General features: G+C 43.8%; 1 protein-coding gene across 4 annotated transcripts in view; it reads left to right on the forward strand.

Annotated features, from left to right (window-relative positions):
* LOC111856783 (KAT8 regulatory NSL complex subunit 1) overlaps positions 1-22,881 on the forward strand; it is a 54,658-nt gene that overhangs the window by 21,603 nt on the left and 10,174 nt on the right. For all 4 annotated transcript variants that reach the window (XM_023837008.2, XM_023837009.2, XM_023837007.2 and 1 more), the window contains one exon: positions 1,849-3,280. In XM_023837008.2, the coding sequence (XP_023692776.2) occupies positions 1,935-3,280 (1,346 nt within the window). In that variant the 5' untranslated portion in view covers positions 1,849-1,934. The remainder of the gene's footprint in view (positions 1-1,848; positions 3,281-22,881) is intronic.

A 22,881-nucleotide genomic window follows, 5' to 3' on the forward strand; every position in this document is an offset into this window, starting at 1 on the left:
TTTAACACATTAAAATGTAGTTTGATTATGATACTCTTTAATTATGATGCATTCCCAATATGATTGCACTTTGATTTATTTTATTATGGTTTTTAAATATTTCAGGTGTAGTAGTGGGAGCAGATAAGCAAATCACCCATTGGTAGTAGACAGCGTGTTGAGGATGTGATGTGTACGTGGAATACAATACCAAAGAATGTGGCATGCAGCCAAAGGAAACTGGGCCTATAATTAGTTTTATGTCCAGGGGGCAGAGATATAGGTCGCTATCATAAGCAGAAGTGTTTTTAAGGGACGACAGTGTTCATTTGGCATTGAATTTAGAAATACAATAGTCTGTTAGCTAGCTATCATGTAAATCAGGGGTGGGGAACCTGTTCCATGGCTGGTGTAGGTGTGGGTTTTTGGGGTGACATCTCAATCAGCCAATAACAGTGGATCTCCAGGATTGGAGTTGAGAATCACTGTTTTATTATTGGCTATCCCAGAAACCTGCAACCACACTGGCCCTCCATGGAACAGGTTCCCCACCTCTGATGTAAATCAACATTTTGCAGCTTCTGGCTAGTACCCGTTTACTGTGAGTTGTTTTGTATTTTAAACAATTCTACATCAATTTGTATTGTTAAAAATACAAATGAACAGTACATCTAAACTGATACCATCATCCTACAGTTAAGCACTGTTAATGTTTGGCTGGCTGTTTACATATGTAATATTAACGCAGCTTGGGGTTTCTTGGGTGGATTCAAAAGCTGCATCTCCCCTGTAGAGATTTGTGTCTGAATGCTGATGAGGGAGAGCATGAGTGGATGTGACCCAGGTTAGGCAAGGGAGGTCTTTTTATGGGCAAGCAGGAAAGGAAATATGGGGGTGACTTTGAGGTTGTGTGGTTTTGTTGTTATGGATTGCACATTGATCAGGTATGGAATGCCTCTCTCAGGATTTTAACTTACCCATCAAGTTTTTTCCATTACGCCTGGCATTTTTCACAGCTTAGAATTTGGATAGGTTTTGTGTAAGCCACTCTTAAAAGACCAGTGATGTAAAAAAAAGTTTAAACTTTTCATTGCAGCCACATGCCTTCAGGTTTACTTCAGATGTTGTGTTGTCTTTGACAGGGTTACAGTGTTTTATTTTTCTCCTTAATTGTAAATGAATGTCACCTTGCCTGGCAGGAGAATCCTTACAGCTACAGCACATTTACCAAGTCCAGTACCTGCAGTCAAATATGGTAGCGTGGCACGCTTAAATACTTTTGTCTTTGTGAGAGTGGTGCTACGATGTGAAAGTTTACTCAGAGTGGTTTGAATAAAAGCTACACCAAGCCAAATGCCCCTCCCCAAACTGCCCCAGGCATTGTGACTAATGAGCCCTTAGCACTCAGGTCCTCACATTGTCACATTACATCCTGTATTGTATTGTTGGGTTGTCTTCCCTGCAGTAAATTGCAACAGCAGTCATTTGTCATTAATGTGTCTTCCTCTGGAATAAATTAGTTTTGCAAAGTTCAAATATATTTGTTTATTGCCTGTGTTGCTGTGAGCTTATGGCTGAGTGGAATGTCAACTGAATTTTATCGTATGTTATTTTTGATTTGATTGTATAGTTATTTTTTTGTATTATTCTTGTCACCTTAATGACAGCCTTTACAAGAGCACAATTTATCAATCTACAGTGAAAATCATACTTGGTACATAGAGCCCCATTCCCAATATCAGCCAATTAGTCTCATTATCAGCCTTTGTGTCTCAGACTTTGAACCTCCATTAGAAGTCGCAGCACTCTGTACTGTGGTGCACCTGTCAGTCGTTGATCCTGCCTGATGGTTTCTCCCTCTCCCGACAGGCTGTCCCCCAACGAGGCAGTAGGTGGGTGGTGTTGGGCGAGCCTCGGCACTGAGAGAGCTCGCCGCACCCATCTCTCTGCGCTGCATGGCTGCGATGGCGCCCGCTCTTACCGACGCGCCAGCCGAAGCTCACCACATCCGCTTCAAACTGGCTCCTCCATCCTCCACCCTCTCTCCGGGAAGCGTGGAAAACAACAGCAACGCCAGCAACATTCTGATCTCGGGCAACGTCAAACGCAAGGCCGCCGCCCCCCCCAGCGAAGAGTGCTCCCTGGACTTCCGGGGCAGCAGCAACAACAAGAAGGAAGAGCAGCAGCCCGTCGAGGGCCCCCCGACCCCCTTGGCGAAGCTGCAGCCTCTGGTGGCCTCTTACCTGTGCTCTGATGTGACTTCTGTCCCCTCCACTAAGGAGTCCCTTAAGCTACAAGGTGTCCTCATAAAGCAGTCTGTCCTGAAAACACAAGGTATCTTGCCTGGCTCCTATTTCAGTGGGGACTTCCTGCCCCGGAAGCACCAGACTCTGGAGCTCTGTGGAGAGCAGCTCAAGAGCCTCATGAGCAGCAGTGGCCAGCCCACGGCTCCTCCCCCCTCACAAACCCCTGTCAATGGCCTGGCCAGGAAGCAGGCGCGGACCAGCATTGACAGAGAGTCCGCACCCTCGCTCAATGGAGGCCAGCCGGAGGCCGGGAGGGACTCCCCTCCACGGGAGGCCGAGCCACTCTCTGCCCAGGAAGACCTTGCTAGCCGGACTCTCCACAAAGGGGGTACGGAGCAGCGGCCGCAGCCAGCTGGCCTTTCGTGTAACGTGGCCAGTAGCTCAGAGCAGCCGGCCGGCCCCGCTGCCTCCGCTGTGGTCTCCGCAGTACACGAGTGCCTTGATGTTAAGCCAGAAGTAGTCGGCAGCCCCTTGGCGGCACCTGTGAGGGAGGGTGAGGGGGCGGCATGCTCCTCGCCCGCGGAGCCGCAGGCGCAGCTGGACATCCGAGAACGTACCCTGCAGAGCCAGAGTCGCCAGGGCGAGATCGAGGGCCGGCTGCGTCGCCTGCGGAAGCGGCTGCAGGTGGTGCAGGCAAAGCAGGTGGAGCGACACATTCAGCAGCAGCTGAGTGGCCTCCTGCACACGGCTCTTGGCAAGATGCCCAGCCTGGATGCTCTGCGCCGACGTAGCCCAGCCATCCTCACGCGCAAGACGGAGGCGGCGCTGTGGCGGGCGGCTGCCGAGGCGGGCACGGGCGACGGCCTGGGTCGCTTTCTGCGGGAGGGCACAGTGCCCCTGGAGCTGGATCGCCTCTCCCTGAGTGGCGTGGCTAACCTGCGCTCTGCCGAGAGCGCCTTCGACTCAGACGTGACTGAGAGCAGTTCAGGAGGCGAGACCGACGTGGAGGAGGATGAGCTGACCAAGGCTGACATCAACCAGTGCCATATCTCCATGTGAGTCACATGACCGGTGGGGCGGGGCTGTCACGTCGTGACTATGGAAGTCAGAGACCTGAATTCAGGCTCTGTGCAGACAGTTAATTGGCTTTGTGATGCTGAAGATTGACTTAATGAATAATGTATAGTGCTGATGACGCTTTTGCTCAACATGTATATACATGCTACATATTAGGAATTTTAAAAATTGAATTAAGCTGGTTTTGTATTGATTGTCTCAGGTAAATACAGTAAATACACTTACGGGACTGTTATAACTAAAACAGTCACTTTGTAATTGAAGTAGAAATTGACTTTTCTGAGCGTAAAACTTATTTATAGGCTGGCTGGAACTGAAGCCAGGGTCTGCAAGAGATGCTGCTTCTAGCCACCACAGCAATGAACTCTGTCTTTGGTGTTGCACTTGAGTTCATGTTGCTGTTGTGATGGAGGGAAAAAGCAGCCTGGAAGGGCCAGTTATGCCTTTTAAACAGATCTGGAGGGACTAAAAATCTGCTCCTGTTTGCCATTGGTTTCAATTCTTACTTTGCCAGACCAGTTCCAGGAATGTTTAATTTTCCAAATCCGTGGAAATTCATAGTCCTAATCCTGTGGAAAAATGTACGTTCTTATTTAGTCTGCTCACTGCGGTGTTTATTCATGACTGGAGGCACTGTGTACCGTGTACATCATGTGGGACTCCCATGCAGTTCTGTGCACGAACTGCACCAGCACTTGGTTTGCCTGGTGGTGCCCGTGGAGCTTTGCTTGCTTGGTTGGCCACCTGTGGATGAGGCCACAAGACCTCATCTAGAACACACTAAAGATCAATAGGCTTCTGGCTGACCTGTATTAATTATTGATGACATAGGTAAGTTAATGGCTCGTTTAAGTTAGCAAGACAGGTTTTCTTTTCCATCTGAAGCAGAAGGTGTTAAAATAACAGCCATTGCACCCATGTGTTTTAACAAGGTTTTATTTTGAGGACGTGTCCATTTCCAACTTGTAGCTGGAGTATTTTGTTTTGATCTAACAAGGAATGTGCAAACAGCTGTCTTTAGGTCTGTAGTGTTTAGACTGACAAATTGTCTGAAGGATGCGTATTGGCAGTATTTGGCCAGTGTTTCACCAGGGTCTTAATCATCTTTGAATCCCAAGGGATGGCCTACAGGCCTTTGCTGCTTCCCATGCTGCCCCATGCTGTTTCCAGCATGAAATTTTGGTACCACTTTACAGTAAGGCTACCCTTTGCCACTTATAAATGGTAGTAACTCATTAATAAGAAAACTTTGGTATAACTTGTTTGTAATTGTCTAGTAATGATTTACGAAGTGTTACAACCTAATTAATAACCTGCTTATAAACCATTCATAATCCCTTTATAATGGTAGCCTTATTGTAAAGTGGCACCGAAACCTTTGACCGTAAGCCGTAAGTGCCTGCTCTTATGTGTATGTCTGAAAGGAGGGTAAATAGTACGAGGCCATTAAAGTCCTGGAACAGACCCTGCGTGTGTGTGCGTGCATGTGTGTGCGTGTGTGCGTGCGTGCACTCGTCTGTGACCAACTGACAGGTATATTTTGTGGTCACAGTTATGTACACATTTTATTGATCGTGTCTCATGAAGGGGTATAATGGGCAGGCAGTTGCTATAGCCTTCATAGGGGAAGCTAAAAGCATCCGTGTCTGTGTGAGAACTGGCAAAGTAAAGGGCGGCCATGTTGCAGGATAATCCAGGCTCAGCGAGATGCTGTGTCACATGGTAGCGCAGCACCGAAAATAATAGGCTTACTAACACATTGTGACACGAGTGTGGCAGGACGCCGGCAGTACAGATGCATGCCGGCGGCCGTCCCTTTGAGGGATTGGGTCAGGAGAACTTGTCCAGGTGCTGGGCTTACTATAGGTGCTAAGTGAATGGCTGCAGTCCTGAGTGATTTAGAATTGGCTTAAAAGGCATCCTGACTTATGGTTTTTCCTGGCTTACTGTCATGAGAGCTGTCCTTGTTCTGTGTGTTGGAAAAGGTCTCTCAGGCAGTTTTTAATTTGGACAAAAGGCTAGTGGATGTACCCCCCCCCACCCCTCCCCCAAAAAAAAAAAAAACCACAAGATGCTGTTTTTATTCTGAACAAGTGTGATTTATAATGCAGTTTTGGGGGTATTGTGAGGGGTTTTCTGAATCTTTCAGATTACAGTCGACCCTTCTGCATTGCAGATTTGATATATCGCGGGGTCAGCATTAGAAATGAAATGGCAATTTTTGGGGAGTTTTGTGAAAGCCGCAGATGAGAGAGAAAAAGTTTGGTAACCTGAAAATGACTTTTTAAATGTGGCACACACTAAAGATCAGTGGTTTGCTCTTGCTATTCATTCACCTATATCTTCAGGTAATTTGGTGACAGAGTTAATAATAATAATAGATACTTGTTATTGATCCCCATGTGTAAATTCTTTTTACACTCCCCTCTTGCTCTCTGTAGATGAGAGCTAGCTGGCCGCGAAGGGCAGCCATCCATAGCGGCATCTGGGGAGCTGGGGGTTAAGGGTCTTGTTCAAGGGTCCACAGCCATACCGAGGGTGGACTCGATTCGCCGACCTTCCGGTCACTGACACAGAAAGCCACACAAGGCCCATTATCCATTATCGTGAATGTATCTTCAGTATGCATGTCTCTTAAATGATGCTAGAGAGATATCAGAATGATGTCACAACATGTTTGGAATGGAGCTCAAAAACCTCTCCTTTGCTAATGTCAGGCATCTCAGCATACCCTCAGCCAGCAGAGTAGTTTGAAGGGCAAAAATAACCATGTGGGAGAGGAGGTGTGGCCTTGCATCGTTCCTTTCTTCTGCCCTCCTTTCTCTTCCCCTTTCACCCTTCAGCGTCACATGCGAAAATGTACAGGCCTGAATTTCCTGTTTATCTTCTGCTGAGCAACATTTAGCTCCAGCAGTGCACCGGAAGACTGCTCTTTACTTGAGGGACAAGATAGAAACAGCCAGGTGTTGCGTGAAGGAAAGGTCTTCAGTTTTCATGTTGTCTAAGCTAAAGCAAAACTTGTTTATTTGCAGTTTATTTGGTTAAAAATGGTAATGTAGAGTAGGTCTAGTTGAGGAATGTTGCTTTTCCAAGTTAGCTGGATTTTTTATGTATGTATTTCAAATATCTGGTTCATGAGAACAACTGCAGTGAATCTTGACAGATGTCTCTCGTTTTTGTTTCATGGGTGTCTTTTTCTGTGAAAAGTCGCCGTAATCCTTCTTTTGTTGTACTTCTGCGGTGTGACACATTTGGCTAGTTTAAAATGTTTTGTTTAATCCTCATCCTCTGCAGCAAGTGTCTAACCTGAGATAGCAAGTCTAATGCTTTTTCAACCAGGTGGACAGTTTGAATGTCCATGAAAAACACGTGTACGGTGCCTTATAAAAATAAGGCTGCTTTACCTCCCTCCTGGACTCAAATCAGCTGTTGGGCTAATGATTAGCAGCAGTTGCATGTACCTGGTTTACAGCCTCGCTGTCCATGTCCTTGGACCCTTCACCCACTGAAATTACTCTGCATCCCTGATATGAGAACGAGCTATTGTTTCTGTGGCACACTGAAAACTCCTCAATGAGTGGAAATGGATGGTGAAATGGACGTCTAAGCCTATGATTTAGGATGATGCTTGCATTTCTGCTGCCATGTGTGCAGGGGCGGCCGATCTGGCTTCATACATCGGTTTGTAAACTAATGTCCTGCTTTTCAGTGCTCTGTAGAGAGCTGTTTTGTTTCCTGCAATGGATTCAGTGTCCCTAGACCGCTGTGTTCTGCCTGGGCTCTCCATGCTTCAGTTCAGTTGGTGTTGGCATGTGTTTATTGGGCAGTGTGTTTTTTTCAGGATTACATTTTTGTTGACCAATAAATATTTAAAGATTAAGATGGAGATTAAAAACCTAAATCTTTTTAAGATAAGATTAAACATTTTAAGATAACCTACACTTCAATGGTGCTCTACTACTAACACTTTTGTAACAATTTGAGCAGTTACGCTTTATAATTAAGGTCTAAAAAAATTTACCTTGTAACCCATTTGCACACGCAATTCGTGAAGTGACACATCCCCCACAACAAATCCTCTTTGTTGAAATCAGTTTTTTCCAGATGAGGTCTGTAAGAATGTGTCTGTTTTTGCCAGAGGAACCACAAACCAGAGAACAGCCTCATTACAATAAACCTAAAATAACTGGTCCATTTTGTTTAAATATTAGCCTAAGTGCCAAAAACCTAAGTACTAATAAAATAATTAACCCAGCAGCTTCCAAAACAGTTTTCCTGCAAATGGTGCAAACTCTGTTTCAAATAGCTAAGCATGATTGGTTGCTTATTTGTGAAAACAAAAGTTACATATTTCCTCATTGGCTAGAATGGATTTGCATGTGAAGTGTTGAGTCGGTGTAACTGCAATGGTTTGTGCTTGTAAAGAGAGATGTGGTTTGCTCTGCTGGGTTTGAGTTTGGGTGTAGTATAGTGTAAAATTAGTTTATTCCTAAGTTTTCAGATGAATGTCATTTTTTGTGCTTTGTCAACTATGGACATGTATTTGTTAATGTTGAAAGTTGCACAGACATTAGTATTTATATTCCAGTTGTACTAGACAGGTGTATGGAAAAGGCATTTTATGAATCGTAGTTTTGCCTCCAAGCTCTCGCAAGGCTTGAATTTTAGTGATGGATTGTGGGTTTTGTGTATCAATTTGCAAATCTAGCACTTATAATGCAGGAAATTGTTGTGCACATTTACAACAATGTCTAAAAATGTTTAGCCATGTTTTGCGCTGGGGCAGAATGCATGCTCTCTTTCTCCCCCTCTCTTGTCACTACCCTGTACTCCATCCCTGACTTGCACTTTGAATTTCTGTGCTTTACGCAGCGTTACATTTTATGGCAGTGCTCAATTTCTGCCGTTTCGTTTTGCTACATTTTCACGACCCAACCTGATTTAAGTCACCTCAATAGTTCAAACTTTGGTTTTGGGAAACGCTTGCATCACAACTGCATGGTTCCAACTGAATAGTACCTGCACGTGTGTGTGTGTGTGTGTGTGTGTGTGTGTGTGTGTGTGTGTGTGTGTGTTTATGGGTCTTGTTAGCTACCCCAGTCATGGTGGGGTGACTCTATGTGCCCCGGACAGCTGCCACTATTATGCTGCGGCAAAGTCAGTCGATTCTGCCAGTATGACAAACTAGAGAAATTTATTTTTGTCAATTTTTTTTTCTTCTGATCCCTCTGATTTGGATAAAAATAGCTGCAATATTCATCAAACTTTGTATTGCAGTTAAGAGTGAACCAAAACTAACTATATAAGAGTGCCAAAATACCATATCGCTGGATAGCAGCAGTTTCAGCTGATGGAAGTACAAACAAATATTTCAGATGTGGGATATTTAGATAATGTAGTGTTTCCAGAAACTGGAAATGGATGACTGGAGTGAGCACTTAAAACGAGCAGCAAAGAGCACATTTTCCCCCGTTTTTTTTCAGTGTCGAATCATTGCCAGTCCTCGCTAAACAATAAAGCAACCAGTGTAGTTTGCTGTTAATGTAGACAATGTAGAAAATGAAAGGATGAACAGATCGGCCAGTGCCAAGAAACACCATGTGGTTCAAGCATGTTCGACTTGTGAGGTATAAATTGGGCAGCTGGTACAGATTGGGTTGTGCTGGGATGTTCTGCTGCAACACATCTTGCTAGCATACATACAGATTTCTATGATGTGCACTTGAAGGCATGTAAACATGGACCGCGGTTATTAAGTGGAAAGGGATGAGGCAGAGGAGACTGCATACAGGGAAAGAATAGAGAATGGCGATGAGAGAAGAGGGAGCCCCCAAGAGAGAGACTAGAGACACTGATGCAGCTTAAAGAGATGACCAGTAAGAGAGAAGGAGAAAGAACAAGCTATAGCAATGGATATAGTTCAGAGAATCCCTTAAATTGGAGGAGAGCGACAAAATGCTTTGAAAAATGAATTTCAGGCCCTGACTTGGACACCAAAGCATATCATCATGCATGGATAAGAGTGAGCTTGTGCTTCCATGGAATGGAGAAGATTTGGCCTTTCCCACTTAGCTATTTCTCTTCTCCGTATTGAAAGTTCTGTGTAAAATGCATTATTTTTTTAGGAGAAATTCTGACATAAGAAACAGATTCTTCCACTTAACCCCCCCCCCCCACCCCTTCCTTAGAAGTTGTATGAATGTGTGCTTTGGGTGAACCGTTCCATAAAAAATAAGGGGTTACAGGGCCAAAAGCAGTGCTACAACCAAGTGGTACTCTCTTACAGACTGTGGTGTGTGCAGTTACATACTTTTTATAACAAACCAAATTGAATGGTTGAATTCCTGTCGGCTTTGTTTATGCTGTTTAGATTTATTTTGTGTAAACCTGACATTGTTATATCTGTATACTATGATCACAGTGCTCCCTAGATCATGTCAGATTGATTTCTTCTTCTATGTCCAACATGACTGGAGTTACCGTGAGTGAACATATGAGCTGCTGTTTTCTTGGGTCTATAATGGTTTGGGGCATTACGAGCGTTATACAGCTCCTTTCAAATTGTTGCTTTCTTCCAAATCCTTGGTTAGAGTTCAGGCTTAAAACTCTGGTGGTTTTCATTTCCTGTGTTTCATTCTGTTTCCTGTACATGTTTGTACCTTGTATTTAATACTCTGAAACAGACCTTTTTCATCTGTTTTGTTCAACTTTTTGCTTGTTGTTTTCATTCAGACTAAAGTCATTATGGTGTTATGGAAATGCTTTGAAAAGTGAACCGTCCATCCATCTTTTGATTCACGTATCTTGGTCAGGGTTACAGGAGTGAAAGTGTATGATGTTTAAACTAAACACATTGATGGTACTGAGCCCTAATTCTATCCCCCTTCTTTGCCCGAGTTCCCTGATACTGTTTGAATTTTTATTTTTGGTTCATGTTTACCCTAACAGTTTACTTCAGCAAGGTGTGCTGTGGTTTGTTTCTCCAACAACAGCTTTTTCCAAAACAAGTTTTATAAAAATTTTATGCCTCTCTGAAAACTGCCTCTTTTTTTATGTGTAGCTGTTTTATGTGGTAAGCTACAGAGAATTTTGGGAGGTGGGACATTTTCCCCCACCACTGACAAGAAGGGGTGCAATGTTCAAGCTTCCACCTCCCTTATATAAAGCTGAAAAGATCACACTCATGTTACATCAATCAGGGGTTTTTCAGCGTTTGCGGTTTCATTTTAACTGTAGCTAAATTTAAGCAGTGATGGAACCATGCTGAGGACAGGCATGGTGGGTGGAAACCTGCGACAGTGACCTTGAATTACAGTTGGTCCATCTGATGAGACCCTGTGCATCCACACCCCTGCGCAATCTGCGAACAAAACTCTTGGGTGCCAGGCTACATGCTCGGTGTGTGTGCGCGTGCGCACTTGTGTGCACGCAGGCAAATATGTGCCTCGCTGTCGCTTTCAGCATGCATTCAGCCACGTCCTGTGTGGCTGTCGTTTTTGCCCCTCAACGCTGCAGCATTCTATACTCTTCTGGCAGAAGATCAGGTTGCCCATATGAAGTTATGCCGCCATCTCTGCTTTCTCTTTGCATTCTCATTTTCGTTGACTGTGGTCTTTCCAGTTTAGTCCCTCCGGCTTTTGAAATGATTCCAGCTCAAGTTTTCGTTTAACACTAGAACATGCTTTTTTCAACCTCCTTTAACCGCCAGCAGCGACGTTCTTCGGTGTATCATACCTTTTATTTTAGCTAACACACCATTGCATCAGCGCACCGCTCACCGATTGATAGCAATGGGACAGTCAGTAATTCACACAGCGGCAGTCACTGTCAGCCCAAAAAAACATAAATCCCATAAAACAGTCATGCTTGTCGTGTATTTGTGCTCATCGATTTAGCTATTGGTTTTGGTAGATTAATCTTGTGAAATTAATCTTAGTCTCTGGTAATAAAACAAGGCTTTTATTTTAACATCACTTTAGTCGCTACAATTGGGTATGGGCAGTCTTATTTCAAAAAGATATAAAAAGTGATATAGGTAAAGTTCTCTCATTTTATGTCAGTTCAAGCAACAGTGGAAACGGAATGAGAAGCCGCTTCAGCTGAAAATGGTGCCTTATATAGTTAATTTCAAATAAAATGTACATTTAAAAAAAATTTCACCTGGATTGATATGTATAAAACACAAAATAAGTTTATGCCGTTCTTAAAAACATATAGCTCAGTGGTTAAAGGAGTTTGACGTTCATTGGGGGGCAGCGTGTGGCTCAGTGGGCTAAGCCTGTGTGCCTGTAATCAAGGTCGCCGCTTAAAACCCAGCCTCAGCATCTCTGTGGGTCCTTGAGCAAGGCCCTTAACCCCCAGCTCCCTTGGCACCTCTACAGGTGGCTGCCCTTCGCGGACAGCTCACTCTACAAAAAAGAGCAAGTTGTGGGAGCCATAAAGGGAATTTCCGCACCGAGATCAATAAAGTATCTATTATTATTTTTATTATTATTATTATTGATGTGGGAAACAGCGGTTCTAGTGTTAAAGCTCCCATATCTACAGCTGTACACCCCTCTCCCACTTTCAGATTGGTCAACAACAGCAGAGAAGCTGCAGGTGCTTATGAACTTGTAGTCTGGTTGCACTTGGGCTGCCAGCTCAGCAGTGCTGAGTGCTTGAAGGTGAATTACTTAAACTGTACCGTTTCAGAAACCACCAAAACCACAGCTTGCCTTTTGTAGAGCTCTCGTTTTGTTGTTGATGCTTCATGTTCCCGGGGGAGGTCTACTGTGCCTGCCGCCTTCTGGGGGATGCAGAAGTAAAAATGGTGGTCCGTCAGATACTAGAAAAGAGGCTTCCTGGAGAGCATGTTGTCATTCAGCCTTGCAGGCCTTTCATGTTCCCAAAAATTTTGTTTGCAAGAGCAGGGGTATGTGCAGCAGGGGTTAAAGGTGAGTCACCACTGCATTTAACATCCGGGAGACTGTCACTACTGGGATTGTGGGTGTCTATGCTTTTCTGACGTGATGGCAGCACGCACCTTGTGACCGGACTGGTGTTGTACCCTGAGGTGATATGCTGCTTAAAAAAGCCCTGTCTCTGTGCTAACCTGTAGCTGAAGATAAGTCAGCTCTGTGTTGATTGCTGCTGGTCCATGAAAGATGCTCGTAATCATTTCCTGTAAAAATGAAAACTGTGGAAAATGTGTGTTCATTATCTGTAATTGAGCAAAGGGCAGGCACTGCTCTGGTCCTTCTGATTAACCTTGTTGGCGGCATGTTATAGCCTGTCTGCAGACACTGCTGTGATGCTATGAGTCTCTCGGCAGAGACTGTGCAGTTCATCTGTCTCAGCAAGAATCTCTGTCATTTATTTTGTTCTGGGCAGAAGGTCACCTATGCCTATATATCAGCATAGGAATGGAAGCAGGCGGTCACACTTCCATCAGTGTGTTAATGTAAGGGATTAAAATAGGCCCTTCTGTCTCACTTTGGGTTCTCAACTGTTATTGGTGAGAAGCCCTCGCTTATTCTTTTGGTGACAGGCAGAATAAAATTTACCTTCTTTTGGGTTACAGGTTCTCAGAATGTCTTCTGTGAAGTCTTGCCCATTTTTTTTTTTATTTGAACAATTGCCTCTTGCTACAGCCTGTGCTTTCCGAAGCCCCAAAGAATCGTTGAATTAAGTCCTTCAGTTTAATGCATAAAAGCTTAGTTCAGTTTTAATCTTGTCAAGAGTTCCTGATGTTGTTGGCCATGGCAGTATGATTTCAAGTAAAAATTTTAAGCAGAGAGTTTTCTGTTCAGTAAATGCAGTGCATTCTTTTTGCTTCATCTTAATGGCCTTTGATTCAGTGACTTGAATTAGATGCTGTGGAATAAAATAAGTCACTATCAATCTCAATCTGAATTAGTATAGCTGATGGTTAATTGTGCTGAAGGTTGGAGAAGGCCTTAGCACTACACAAACACTCCCTCCCCAGACAGATTCAGGAAGCAGCTCATTGTGGGTGTGTGTACGGTGGTGGTGGGGGGGAGGGTGTTTCCTGTGGCTGTGAGCTGTACGTCATGGTACTGCATCACTGCAGGCCCAGCAGTGATATTAGGGCTTGTAAACGCAGTAGGAGGACAGTGTTGCAAATTGAAAGTGGCCTGGATTTGGCCTTGGCAACGTCACTCGTCATTGTTTTCCTGTACTGCCTTTCCTATATTTGCTCTGAATGAACCTAGCTTAGCCATGAGTGAAGGGAGCCCCTTCCTGAAGTGCCGCCACAGAGTTAGGGGTGGGCGACAGCTGCTGCCTTTCTCTGAATATGGTGGAGCACTGAAGTGAAAAGGACATCTTAGATGCAAGCACCTGTGAATTGGACCCTGTTCTAATTAATCAGGAATTGAAACATACTTTCAGGTTCTGTACGCAGTTCATCATATGCCAGCTGTTTTTGTGACACACACTCTCTCTCACGCTCGCTCTCTCTCTCTCATATATATATATATATATAAAGTTCACTCACTATACATGTCAAAGCATTTGCCTCATCTGTAGTGGGATTGGGCAGTGTAGACCCCCCCCCCCCCCCCGTAGTTGCTCCTAGGAGCTCTGTCTCTGCACAGGGGATCTTTGTTAGCCCCCCTGGCAGCATCTGTGCCTGGCAGCTCCCGCTGCGTCTGCCGCCTCGCCCCAGACCTCATGTGCTCTGAAGAGGCGGGACGTGGGGCCAGCTGCTCGTCTGGACCCATCACACAGCCAGAAGCCATGTTGTCCTCTTCTGGGTCATAGTTAGACAGCCTTAATCATGCTATTCCTGATGATTATAAGGGAAGGGAGAGAGACAGACCGCTTCATTTCCCTGCTCCTTTTTTTTGCCATTTCTAAAAGGCCCCTTTGCTCTTGGTTATTAACCTCGCTCGGCCAGGGGAAGGTTCATGGAAAGTTGCAGATTAACATTAGTCTTTTCTGGTTGACCATTACATCTGCTGATTGAGATGCAGCCCTTCAAGGGTTTCTGTGGCTATGCCACTGTCCCAGTCACCTGTGCATGTGTATAAATCATCTGGTTTGCAGGTCCATCAACTATCCTGCTTATTTTTTCAAACAGGATTGATTTACTCCACCCACATCTCTCTCCAGGTGATGATTAAACAGGTGGCACTGGCATTTGAGCTGTACTGTCTGCATGCTCGCGTTAAAGCTGTTCTCAAAACCTGAATATTCCCCCCCCCCATGAGTTTTCTGGGACCACTGTGACATGATTCACCACAAAGAGCATCTCCTCCCTTCTTGCTTGTGTTGTATCTACCTTGCATATTTCAGCAGGACAGAAGTGTTATCCAGTCAGTTTAGTTTAGTTTTTAGGCACTTTGACCACATTTCCAGTCTGTTGCTTTCCAGTGTATACACTAAAGAGATGTGTATGTCATTGTTTATTTAATGGTGAAGTAAAAAGGATTTGGTGTTTCTCTGTAAGATCACCCCTGGCCACCTAGAACTTTTATATGTATGTGAAAAATAAAGCTGCTTTGAGACAAAAAGTTTTGAGATTATTTACTTGTAGTTCTGTTAGTACTTACTGTTAGTAGAATTTTCTGCTGGAGGGTGTTAAATGCTTTGAGAACTAGAGCTGACCACCACTGCTGTTGAAGCTAGCTCACACCAGCTTCAGTCTGTGATAAATAATGGATCATACATTGCTGTGTGTGCGGGTCAGTGCCAAGTGCAGGCTGAACACAGTGCTCAGTGATCGTCTTCATTGCCTGGCTCTAGCACTTTGTCAGCTTGACTTGTGACGCCTTAAGACAATTGTTTCAATATAGGTGTTTTGGTGTTCTCGTAGTTCCCTTCTTAAATAGGCAAATTTACGTGAATCCCACAGTTATGACTGGGTTAAAATGAGTTGCTTAGCAGATGGCTGAGATCATGTTTCAGTGTTTCATATTAAATCTAGTTTGTGTTGGCTGATGGACACCTGTATGGTGAGAAGACCGAAAGTATCTAATTTCCATCCTGCTTTAAAGTGAATTTGTATTCATTTAGCTCTTCAAACACTTTAATTAATCCTAGTTAAATTCAAGACACACTTCAATGTTTTTATAATAACCTTGCTGGCTTAATTTAAGGTAGGCCAGACCAGGTGAACGTCACAATAGCCTCTCAATTGAAATTCACTGTTTTTAAATTACGCAGTTGCTGATCAAGGTATTAATGAAAGTGGGCCTGATCCCTTCAAGCTCTCCTTGGTTGCTTCCAAACTGAATGCTCCAGTATCTATCTATACATACACAAGGTGAAAGGGATTAATTGTCATTGTTGACACACCATAGCACACAGTGCACAACAACGAAATGTGTCCTCTGGATTTAACCCATATGTCACATCGTGACAAAGCAAGGGGCAGCTAATTCAGTACCTGGGGAATAGTACTTGGGGGTGGTACCTTGCTCAGGGTACCGTAATGTTACTTTGTTGGTCGGGAATTCGAACCAGCAGTCTTTTGATTACAAGTGCATGTCCGTAACAATTAGGCCACCAGCGTCATAATTTGCTAGAGATAGAGCTGGGCGATATGGCAAAAAAATTATCACGATATTTTTTCCTGTATTGACCGATATCGATAATTATCAATATTAGTTTCACAATGCTGTTCCATGTAATAATGTAATAATTAAAATAATAATAAAAATAACCCTATTCTGACAAATAGAATGAATACATTGAAATAAACAATATTAGTAAACAAATACTTATTTTCCAACAAATTTTACTGTTTTACATACAATAATTAAATAATTAAAATTATTAAAGGTTATTGATTTTCAAGTATTCAAAGAAACATAGCTCAAATGAACAAAACCATATAATAATGTAACAATGTGCAAAACTGTATAATATTGGAAATATGTTAAAGGGCAAACAATATAAAGCAGGACAGAACTGACTGCAACAAGTATCTTCCTCTATTCTTGGTTTCTTAAAAACTTTTAAAAATTCTGAGGAAGAAAAATATCTAAACCAAACAAAAAATACTTATTCAAAAAAATGCCAAATCATGGATAGATTTTTTTTTGTCCGGCGCTGCAAAACGTCACCACGCGTCACCATGTCACATGGTACAAAATTCTCGCGAGAGCAAGCCGACTTGAGACAGACCGTGCAGCACAAACTGGAACCGCCTCCGTGACGACACAACTTTGCCCTTATAGGCTGAAGATTTTAGTCACAAGCATGACGTTTGTATCCCAGGAAGATCCAATGCGTTATCTGCTATTTCTCCCGAAAAGCACTGGTTTTCAGTTCATTTACCTGGTAAAATAAAGTTTAAATAAATTGCATAAATGCTCTAACAGTACATGTAAGTTAGTGGTTTGTTTGTTAGTCACTGTAATGTTTCGCTGCTTTGTTTAATCGTCCAGTCTGTGAAGAAGGCATTCAAGTAAGAATTACATTGTACTCTGTACATGACAATAAAAACTTTGAATCCTTGAAATACATGCATTTGATCTTTTTCCCGGCAGCTATCTTTTTACACAGAGCCACTATATACAATAGTTTTATTCACTGCTAACAGTTTGCATCAGGAGCTGGTTATTGTAAAAGAAGTAATGTGCATGCAGTTGATATTTGTATAGATTTATCTACACCCTTCTGGCAGTGCTGCCATTGCAGTCAGGTGTCACAGACTACGAGGAGTAGAAGTTGTCCGACTTGGCTGCAGTAAGTTTATACTCCACCCCTGCAGCCAGATCGTGCTCCACGTCGCGTCAGCTGCAGACAGACCAAAGCCCAAGTCGAACGTACCCGTTGCTGCTTTAAGGGAGGATGGGCAAAATTACAACGTCGTCGGTGATTGGCTGTTGTGCTGGTGTTCAGTAAACCTCTGCTTGATAGGCCATCGAGTTGTCTGTCTCAGCGCATTCTCTAAAGCGGAGCAAACTTGGTTGATCGAGTTTTATAGTCTGTGTGTATCATCATGATCGTCCTCATTTTTTATCGATGAAAAATCGAGATTGTTTTATCGCTCAGCACTAGCTAGAGCAGTCCATTTTCTCTAAGGGCGTCACCTTCTGAGGTTCCTGGCCAGTCGGTGTCCTGTTGTCGCTTGATGCCTTGGCTGCGCCTTCAGATTCTCCATGGCTGCTACTTCCCCAGGAAATTACATCTTTGGCTGTCATGGTTCTTTCTAATTTATGTGTACTTAGGGACTGGTGCAGTGCACTATGTTTACAGGGCTAATGGCTAAGAGGTTTAGCCTGCTGTCAGTAGTGTGATCCGTCTCTTCTTGATTAATACTAGGGGTGCACCGATTTGATATTCGGGATCGCTATCGCCAACAGTACATACCTAATTAGACGGATCGGGTATCATCCATATGTGACCAATATACAACCGATACTTATTTAGTTTTCGGTAGTCTGTAAAAAGATGGGTCCTATTTCTTGTTAAATCGATTTGGTCAATCAGTCGTACGTCAGCTCTTTCCCATTTTACATGTGTTTTCGCAGCGTTCAAGCTGAACACTAATGCTGCCACTCAGTCTTATTTGCCGCTCAGTGGGTGTGAGCGCAGTGACTTCTGCTGGCTGTGACGTCATCTGCGTACCCTTGTTAGGAGGAGCGTAAGAACACCAGATGGGACAATGGTAAATGTGCCTTGCATGCGTGCAAAGTAAACTAACAAACATGTCTACAAGCTGGAAGCATTTTACGCTTGAAACAATTAGTAACACAATGATTCGCAATCTTTGGAAAAACAAAGTTTTGCGGGATGGGAGTAGCGTTTAGTGGAAAATCCCACTAAACAAAGCGCATGCAATTGTGCAAGACAATGCAAGTAATATGGAAAAAAATGATTTGGGAGTCACTAGCTTGGGCTGTTCTGTGCATTCGCTACAGCTTGTGATACACGAGGGGCTGCTGGCGTATCAGTGGGAGGAAAAATTAATTACAACAGCACGTATGGTTATATATATATATTTACTAGTTCAAATAGAGCTTGGGTATCGGATCGGTACTTATATCAGCCCATACCCTCTGTTTAGGTATTGGGATCGTATCGGTACTGAAAGTGGGATTGGTGTACCTCTAGTTACTGCTTACTTGTCTGTTTTTAGTGAGTGCCGTGTAAAATAATCAAAACATTTAATCACTGTTCATGTTTTGATGATTAGAGCAACTGTTAGTATTTAAAGGAATGCCATCCATTTAGAGTTAAGTAAGAAATCTAATATTTTTTCTTTTGTCTCACTAGTCTGTACTGGGGAAATTAATCCAGTAAGCTAGGTGTGAAGCATATTAACTTGCAATGTTATAAAATGCAATATAATATGCTTTTTACCTTCGAGACCCATTTTAGTGCTCTCTTACTAATACAGCTTTTCTCCCATTTACAAATTAACAAATTGACAATTAACAGTTAAAAGTAATTGACTGTTCCACAGCCAACAGCCGGTAAAGTTGAAAGGTCAACCTCACCCACGCCATACCCAATTGGTTGAGCTACGTGAATTTGCGGGTCATAGGTCAATTAAAATGAACATGTGTGAAATAGTTTCTTAAAATAGCTCTGCTACCCGAAGTGAGGAATCTGATTTGTGTGTCGCCGCAGCTGTATTGGAACTGAATGAGACCTGAATATTTTTTTTAGCTAATTTCACAACACCTTAAGTCCCATTAAATTCTAAAAAATTATTGCTTCTCTTAACTGGCGAGTAATTAGCAGTGTTACCATTTTGGTATGAGGAGGCTGCTTGGGTTATAGAATGAGATGTGTGGGCTGTCACTAAGGTGTCTCCCCTTTCTGCCGTCTCTCCCCTCTGTCATTGGGGAAACATCCCAACCCTCATGGCTGTGAACCCTGAAAAGGTTGGGTGCCTGGGTGCCTGGTGCTGGCACCGCTGAAGGCTGCGGAGCGGGGACCACATCCCCCTGGCTGCTGAGGGAGCGCACTCCTGTGTGTACTCTGAGGCCAGCTTGGAAGGGGTGCGCTTGGGGGCCAGGCTGACAGGCAGGCAGACACGAGGCTGTTTCTCAGTGGCTCCCAGGCCACGGCAAACCAGACTGGAGACCAGCACTGGAGCATTCATCTCCTCTCCTCCCTTTTCTTGCTTTAGGGCTGCGGTGTCTGAATTTTTTTTTCCTCTATTAGCCAGATGTTCACGCCTTGAACGTCCAGGTGAACTTGGCGCCAGTGGGTGGTGGGGGAACGACTGCAGTACTAGCTTTCCATGAAGCTGCCATGGCCTGCAGTGCATTCCACTGGGGTGTAAAATGACAGGTGAAGATGAACATTGGTGGTTTATCTTACCCTGTTTCACTTACAAAAGGTTCATGTCATCTCACCATGCTTGGGTCACTTGAGCCATTTCAGTTCCACTGTCTTTAGTCTTGTACAGTTACTGTAAGGTGACATATTCCTGCATAAATAACACTGGTCAATAGTCATTTTGCTACTGGAGTTCTGTCAGCTGTACCTTATCAAAGTCCACATGGTGACTCTAAATCTGAAATCCATTTTTGTCTATCACGTCCCATTTTTAAGTTATGGGTCATGGGTTTGTGTTTATAACATTTTTGTCGATAACGCTGCCGTGAAGCGTCGGTGGATTACTGGTTCCGTAACACAACATTGAATTTTGGACTATAATCGATTAAATATGCCACTAAATTGAAATTTTATACTAAAAGTGATTGTACTGACTTTTTACCTGTGAATTTTTACATTTTTATTGCTTTTGTTTTAGATGATATGAACAGGTTGTGTGAACCATCCTGATAACTTCTCTTATGTCTGCGGACAATTTGCTGCACAAGATCAGCGAAAGGGTCTGTCCAGCAGACTTAGAAGTGCATACTACCATTATTTTGGTTGCAAAGTTGGCAACCAAAATAAAGCATGAGCCCCTCATGTGTGCTACTCCAGTTTAACACAGTGGCCGAATGGCAGACGGAAAAACATGCCATTTGCTGTACCAATTTGTGCTGGTTGTTCAGAATTTTCTTGGTAACCATAGATCAGAGAATTATGTTGAGCTTGTGGAGAACATGTTGACAGTGTTTCAGGTAATGGGTGCCAGAATGTCACTTAAGATGCACTTTTTACATTCCCACCTTGACTTCTTCCCACCCAATCTTGGTGATGCCAGTGATGAGCATGGGGAGAGATTTCATCAAGATATGAAGATGATGGAATGCAGATATTAGGGAAAGTTCAATCCCAGTATGATGGGAGACGACTGTTGGTTCTTGCAAAGAGAGATGAATGTACAGTACAAGCGTAAAAGCAAGTGTCTCAAACATTTTTGAACATGCTGACATCACTTGTGTGAGTTAAGATCTGTGTATATGTGGTGTAACATGTACTCTTTATGTGTGTTAATGTTTGTTTTCAGTGTAAAATCCTTAACACAAGTTTGGTGGGACATTATCAAATTAAATATCAAATTATCTTAAACATCAGCAATGTGTAGCTCAGAAACCAGACGTGATAGCTGAATTTTAATTACAGATCTGAAATCAGCATTAAAAATTGAACTAGAAACACTTCTCAACTTCTCAGTAGCAAACAAAAAGTTTTTTTTTTTGTTGACCAGTGTAATCTTATCCATCCATTTTATTGCTAATAATTAAACCCGCTGATTTGGAATCCAGTTGTTCAGGATCTCTGGGATCGATCTCAGTGCCCCTTCTTCAGACCATGAGCAAAGGGTGCCTCTGAATGCCATGAACCCTGCCTTCCATCATTTGCACTATTTTATTGTGCTTTTATTTTCATTCCCTGCAGGAATTTACTGGAGCGTTGAGATTTATGATGTGAAATTCTTCCCTTTTGGAAAATACTGGCAGCACTGCTTCTCAGGTCCTTTGTTCCCCCAATCGATGTGATGGAGCTCAAAAGTGTGACTTCACCTGCTGGTTTGATGCATCCCATTTTGCCGCCCCCCCCCACTGGGAAATTGGGTTTGTGCATAGCCTACCGTGGCATTTGCCCTACCTGTGTTCATTTGGCTCACTAGACTCTGCGTGACCTGGCCACCCCTGTGAGTCTTTGGGGGAATATATACCCATTTCGGCCCACGTTGTACCAGTAGCCTTTGTCAGCAGGAGGTTGAGAGGTGGGGTTTGTGTTCCTCTACCTCTGTCCTGAATTGTAGGAAGATTGCATAGTCTGGCAGCTATTCAGTCTCCAGTAGACCCTAATTTGCATGTTATGAAAAGAATCATCAAAGTGAAGTGTGACTAGAATGAAGCACTGCCTTTTAAAGTAGTGATGTCATGCTGCAACTGTTTGGTTTTCCAGCATTTGTTTTGGCTTTTAGTTGCTTGCCTGTTCTGTCCTTGCAGAGGTTTTATATATGCATTTAACGTATGTTGAAACACTTCAGGTCTTTCATGTGTAAAATGTGTGAAGTCGATAATAAGAAGCAAAGTCTGCTTCCTCACAGGGACCCTCAAGGGAAAATGACATTTGTCTGTACAAGCTCATCCTCCTGGACCATTCGCATAGAGTCACAGGCAGCTGAGAAGCATGTGAAACGCTCTGGCGGCAGCGACCCATCTGGTCTCGGGGCCTTGGGGTGAATGAGTGTCTTTGGCCACTCCTGCCTGTTTGCTAGGAAGCGGAGCATGTCAGCTTGAGGCCCGTCTGGACTCTGGCTGTGCATGCCACGCTCCGACGGAACCTCGAACCGGACCTCATCTCCGCATGCTGTGCCTGCATGGATAGTGGCGGGAGGAGCCGGAGGGAATGTGCTGACGAGGAACTAGGAGCACTGGTGCTTGGTGCAGGGTGGGGGCGTGGGGGGATGCCCGTGTGACCATGGAATCCCATGTCCATCTGCTTAGCCATTTCCTGTAGGACCACAGGTGGCTGTTTTTTTGTAGCTGGGAGTATGTTGTGTTAATGACCTATGGATAGGCTGTCGGGTGTGATTCTTGGTTGGGTTTATTTGGTCTCCTCACCATTCCTTCAGAATCAGGCAGTGTCTCAGCCTGTGCTCTGTCTTCTCCATCACACTCTGTTTTGACCCCCCCCCCCCCCCACATCTCTACACACCGGCTGTGTCATGTGATGCAGGGGCGGGCTGTTTATTTTCATCACATTAAAGCCTTTGTTCTCTCGGAATCCTCCCTTTTGGAGGCGGAGAAGAGGCAGCCTCGTTCCTGGGCGGAGAGACCCGCATCCTCGAAGCAGAAAAGCCTCTATGCTTCGCCTGGCCATTTTTGTGAGCGACGTCGGATGTTCCCGACCTACAGATACTAGCTGTCACCTTCTTAAGGAGCCTTTTGTATGAATGTTTGACTCTTTAAAAGTTGATGAATTAAGAAATGGTTTTAAGTTGGAGTTGTCACAAGATCTCTAATTGTAGGTCAATTCCTTCTTTTTTTTTTTTAGCACTTGAAGCTCAAGGTATTTTGTGAGTGTGTTTTTCCAACTTGCTGTTCACCGTCACGACACACCACAGCCCTTAACGTGCTGATTGTGGATCTATGTTCCCATTTACGACTTGGCCTATATCAAGGCTGCACTCTGGCCTTGTCATGTGACCCGTGCATCCTCACCCCCATATTCCAAAACAGAGCACAAAGCAACTGGCGCTCTG

The sequence above is a fragment of the Paramormyrops kingsleyae genome, chromosome 5, assembly GCF_048594095.1.
Source record: "Paramormyrops kingsleyae isolate MSU_618 chromosome 5, PKINGS_0.4, whole genome shotgun sequence".
Taxonomy (NCBI): Eukaryota; Metazoa; Chordata; class Actinopteri; order Osteoglossiformes; family Mormyridae; genus Paramormyrops; species Paramormyrops kingsleyae.